The sequence below is a fragment of the Arachis ipaensis genome, chromosome B3 (assembly GCF_059453495.1).
Source record: "Arachis ipaensis isolate K30076 ecotype BB chromosome B3, ASM5945349v1, whole genome shotgun sequence".
Taxonomy (NCBI): domain Eukaryota; kingdom Viridiplantae; phylum Streptophyta; class Magnoliopsida; order Fabales; family Fabaceae; genus Arachis; species Arachis ipaensis.
Window position 1 is genome coordinate 110,582,710 of NC_142438.1, and position 4,764 is coordinate 110,587,473.

Here is a 4,764-nt window from a genome sequence, read left to right on the forward strand (position 1 = left end):
ACACTGGACCAATATATGTGGGTTTTACACTAGTTTGTTTTGAGAAAGTAAACCCTAACCCTATCACCCTTTTCTCAGTGCCGTCACCCTTATACTCTCTCCATTTCCAAAATTCAAATCCTCTCACAATTCCAGCCCAGAAATTCGAACCTCTCCGGCTCTCCTCTCACCGACGTCCGCCACCTTCCTTCCCTCTTACTGCCACGCTCCTTCCCTCTTACCGCCACCGTCTCAAACTCTCACGGTTTCACCTCAAAATCGTCGTCTTCCCGCGTCTGAGGGCTGAGGCAGAATCGTCGTCCCCTTCCCTCGTTGCAGCCTGAACGTCACCGCCTCCAGCCCGGTCTTCATCGCAGCTTCCAGTCCGGTCTCCGTCGTCGCCTCCAGCAAGATCTTGGCCTGTCTTCATCGCCGCGGCAGCAGCATCTTCGCCGGTCTTCGTCGCATCTCGTTCGTCATCCTCTTCGCCGTTCGCCACTCGTCCTTCCGTAAGTCTTCTGTGATTTTATTCAATGCGTTTGTGTCTTCTGACCTTGATGGAGTGTGGTAATAGAAGACAAAGGAATGCTGATGAAGAAGATTGGAACGATTATTATAGCAAGAATGTTGTTGAGGGTGCTGATTAATTTGTGATTAATGATGATGAGATGATTGTGGGTGTTGTTGCTGAAGAAGCACTATTACTTGTGTTTGTTGTTGTTTTCAAACAGAGTTAAGGATGATTAAACAAAATGACTGTTCCTCTTGTGCCATTGTTGAATTTGAATTTATCGTTGTCATGCCTATTTGTAGAGTTAAGTCCAATTGATTTGGTTTTTGACTTCCCAATTGCTACAATTTGGTCTCTCACATTCAAAAAAGTGTACCAATTTAGTCCCTCGTGTATCATCGTTGCCGGAACTCAACACCGTTAGTGACGTAGTTCAAGCCTTGTCACGCTAAAGAAGGCACTAAATGACGTCGTTTGAGTGTTTGAACAATACTAAAACGTAATACCCCACCCTTTTAGTATTGTTCAAACCTGAAATGACATCATTTAGTGCTCTTTAAGCGCCAGTGTACAACGTCGTTTTAATATGTCCAACATGACAAGATTTGAGCTATCAAACTAACTGCATTGAGGAGGGACTATATTGGTGCACTTTTTTTAATCTGGGGACCAAATTATAACAATTGGGAAGTCAGAGACCAAATCAGTGTAGCTCGCCAATCTCAGGGACCAAAATGGGGTTTAACTCCCTATTTGTATCTTGAAGTTTTGTATATGCAATGTAGATATTAAAGAACATGCAGCAATTCATATGATTTAATGGGATTGACCAAAACTCGATGAACAGGCAATTGTGGTGCGGTGAATTAGAGAGAAGGCAGGGCAGAGCGCAGGAGCAAAAGTGAAACCCGCCACGAATGTAAGCACAACACAAGTTTGTATTGTGCAAACAACCAAACACAGAATCGGCGGCATAACTGCACAACAAGAAGAATAGTTGGCAGGCATGGCGGCACCTGAATCCCCTGTCTGCTATGTCGGTGTCGCCAGGCAATCCGCTGCTTTTCGCCTCATGAAGCAAATGGTGCGCTGCTGCTTCTCTTCTCTCTCTTTTGTTTTCCTTGAATTTGAATGTTATTTGATTTGATTTTAGGGATGGGAAGAAGGTGAAGGCCTTGGCAAAGAGAAGCAGGGAATCAAAGGCTATGTCCGTGTTCAAAACAAGCAAGACACTATTGGTACTGTTTCTCGTCATTCTTCTAAATTCAATTCTATACTATGCTTTTGCTTATGCTTGTGCTTATTTTTCAATAGGAATTGGCTTAGAGAAGCCAAACAATTGGGCTTTTGACACTACTCAGTTTGATAATATCCTCAAAAGGTTGAAAGTGGTATGTCTCACATTCAACTCATGGTTTCGCTTTTTGGTCCTTATTCTACTACTTTGATGACTCAAATATTTCTTTACATGTGATTTGTAGCAAGCTCCACAAGTTGAAGACTCAGGTATCATATTCACAATTATGATTTCCAACAAAATGTCCACTTTACTGCATTCTGATGCCTCATTAATGTTTTTTTCTGTCATTCCTTGGCAGGAATAGAGGAAAGAAAACCTAATGTGCGAACCAAGACTAGTGTACCTTTTGATGATGAGGACTCTGTCTCCAAAGCTACCAGACCACAAGGAAGGTCTGTGTCGATGCGCTTTCAATTTAATTCCTTTTCTTTTTGGGGTTCTACTGTGTAGTTAACTATATATATTTCTTTTGCTTTTCTTTATGCTCAGATACAAGAGAAGAGAGAGGGGGAAGCTCGTCTCTGAATATTCCTTAAAGGATCTTGAAGGAATTCTTGTAAGTTCCAAACTCCAAGCATGGATAAACCATTTCTTTTAGTGTAGCCACAAATCCACAATTTGACATGATGATATTGATAATAAAGGGAATGTTGCATTACTTTTTTATATTAGTATCCGAGTGTTAAGCAGTGGTTGTTCTGTGTAATATGGATGTGGAACTTTTGTGTGGTTATGTAGCAATTTTCTAAAGTCAAGCCTCCCCACAATATATTTCAGCATTAATTGATTTAACATTGTCTGGGATTTTGTTGATAATAGGTTAAAAAGGGTGAAGTATCTGACGTTGATGATGAACTGGACTTGTTAAAGGCATCTGAAATTCAAAATGTTAAAGGTATAATCTAAAATTACAAATTTGCAATGAGGTTTCTATACTATGTATATCGTCATTATATCTTCATTATAATACTACATTCATATCAAAGCCTCATTCCTTATTTTGCATGTTGTCAAGACCTCTTATCTTCCATTTAAAAAATAATTGATCATATTAAACTCTTAAGAGCTATCAATTAGTACTTAGTACTGAGCACTCTCCCACAGCCTAAAGTACTCTCTTTGAAAATCTTAATCCTAAACCTGTACATTGTGTCCTTGGTATTTCTATTCTGTCATTTATTTATTCTTGGATCCTTAATCCGTTTCTATTGTTTTGGCACAGAACCTGCTTATCCAAGCATTCCTCCAGAGTGGTGGGGCTATAAGTATGGGTTTGTTTCTGGTGGATTTCTTGGGGCAGAATTAAAGAAGAGAAAATTCCTTACATCTGAAGGTGCTAAAAACAGGATGGAGAGAACTGCATTTCATGAAGAAGATCAAGAAAATCTCTACAACCTAGTCCAAGTATATGTTTCCTTACCCTGAAATTTTTTAATGTGCTGCATAACGTTTAATCAAATGACAATATTAGTCACATGGGATATTCAATTATGAGCTATGAACTACAGTTGCTTGTGAGGCTGGACTGATCTTAATTTTTCGTACTATGCTGTGATCCTAATTATACTAAGGACAAATCCACCACCGGAAAGCAAGGACTAGGCATAAAGGACAGGCCCAAAAAAGTAGCTGGCTGCTATTATCAGGGTAAAAAGACATCATTTGATAATAGTGATGATGAAGGATCTAATGATACTGATTCTTTGGAAAAACAAACACACAACAATTTAGTCAAAGTAGAAAAGGTTGTTGAATCCAAAGTGAAGCTGAAGAAGTTGTGTAAACAACTTTTACGAACGGTGAGGCCTATTTATTTTATTACAATTCTGCATCTTCCCTTTCTCACTGTTGAATTGATGATTGATCACTGGCTTAATACAGGTGCCTGGAGAATCATTGAAACTGAAACAGCTCAAAGCCCTTATTGATGAGCATTCATCTTCGGTTTTGTCCAACTTTTCATCGAAAAAAGAGGCTATTGCTTACCTGAAACAAAAGGTATGGATATTTGTATTACACATCATTTGTGGAAAACTAATCAAACTAACCCCCTTCAAACGTTCATGCTATCATTGCTTCATGTATTCTCTACCAAGTGGTGACATGCTTTGTTTGGTCCTTTGAGTGCAGCTTACAGGGAGTCGGAAGTTTTGTATTGAAGGGAAAAGAGTTCGATTGGCATCTTAAGAGAAACTGAATATCTGAATTTTGATACCATTTTTGCAGTATTTTGAGGGAGAAAGATGGCAGCGTGCATTTTATTGGAGGCCAATTTTGTTACTTAAGATTTGTCAACCGATGTAGTAAATTATATAGCACTTTGCGAGATTTTGTTCTCATTTTTTTGCTTACCTGGATATGAATAATTGGCATTGATATTTTACTATTTTAAAATCTCTCGGGTATCCAGGGAGCATGATTACGTTGGCAAGGTCTGTGTGTTGGGCCTTTTGTGTTTGTGACCAAGTTGGACAGTTAAAATATAATAGATATGAATGATAAGGTCATAAGGTGTTGTTTCTATCTCTTGTTTCTTTCTCAGTTCTCGTAGAACCCTCGAGTGCAACGGTTTTTGGACCTGAACCTTTCTCCTCAACATAATTTGTAATACTAGAACCTTTGCTACTTTAAAGCCTAGTGCCTGCTCGTTCGTGGGCGCTCTCTTTGTTGTTTGTTTGGTCTACCCACTATCAATAGCCCCCCAGAAATGAGGTATTTAAAAACCCCAAGTTTTGTATCAACACCCCTGAAGGAATTAGTGGAATGAAGGAGCAACCTTCAAAGGCAAGTACGAGGTTTGATGTTTTGAGGGAAGACGCGAACCATGAATCAGAAATCCCAAGAGAAGCAGGAAAAGACAACATAGAAGAATCATAAAGTCAAACAATGCCTAATAAGGAGCATCAGGAAAGAACCCACAGCCCAACTAGTCCCTCTCCTTGCCCAACAAAGAAAAATATCTCAGCCAAAAAAT

At 39.4% G+C, this 4,764-nt stretch overlaps 1 protein-coding gene across 1 annotated transcript; it reads left to right on the forward strand.

The window, feature by feature from the left end:
• LOC107630756 (D111/G-patch domain-containing protein) lies at positions 1-4,313 on the forward strand. Its single transcript, XM_016333981.2, has 12 exons — positions 1-488; positions 1,338-1,574; positions 1,644-1,728; positions 1,805-1,881; positions 1,972-1,996; positions 2,089-2,182; positions 2,280-2,346; positions 2,610-2,685; positions 3,013-3,194; positions 3,362-3,589; positions 3,672-3,788; positions 3,921-4,313. Exons 2-12 carry the CDS (start codon positions 1,497-1,499, stop codon positions 3,975-3,977), a joined length of 1,086 nt encoding a protein of 361 aa, XP_016189467.1. The 5' UTR covers positions 1-488; positions 1,338-1,496; the 3' UTR covers positions 3,978-4,313.
• The last annotated feature ends 451 nt before the right edge of the window (positions 4,314-4,764 follow it).

Bases quoted from the DNA above. Each gene is read 5' to 3' on its own strand.
- LOC107630756 (XM_016333981.2), top strand. From the start codon at position 1,497: ATGGCGGCACCTGAATCCCCTGTCTGCTATGTCGGTGTCGCCAGGCAA. The intron at 1,997-2,088 runs GTATCATATTCA...ATTCCTTGGCAG, and splicing joins TCCACAAGTTGAAGACTCAG to GAATAGAGGAAAGAAAACCT. The intron at 2,686-3,012 runs GTATAATCTAAA...GTTTTGGCACAG, and splicing joins TGAAATTCAAAATGTTAAAG to AACCTGCTTATCCAAGCATT.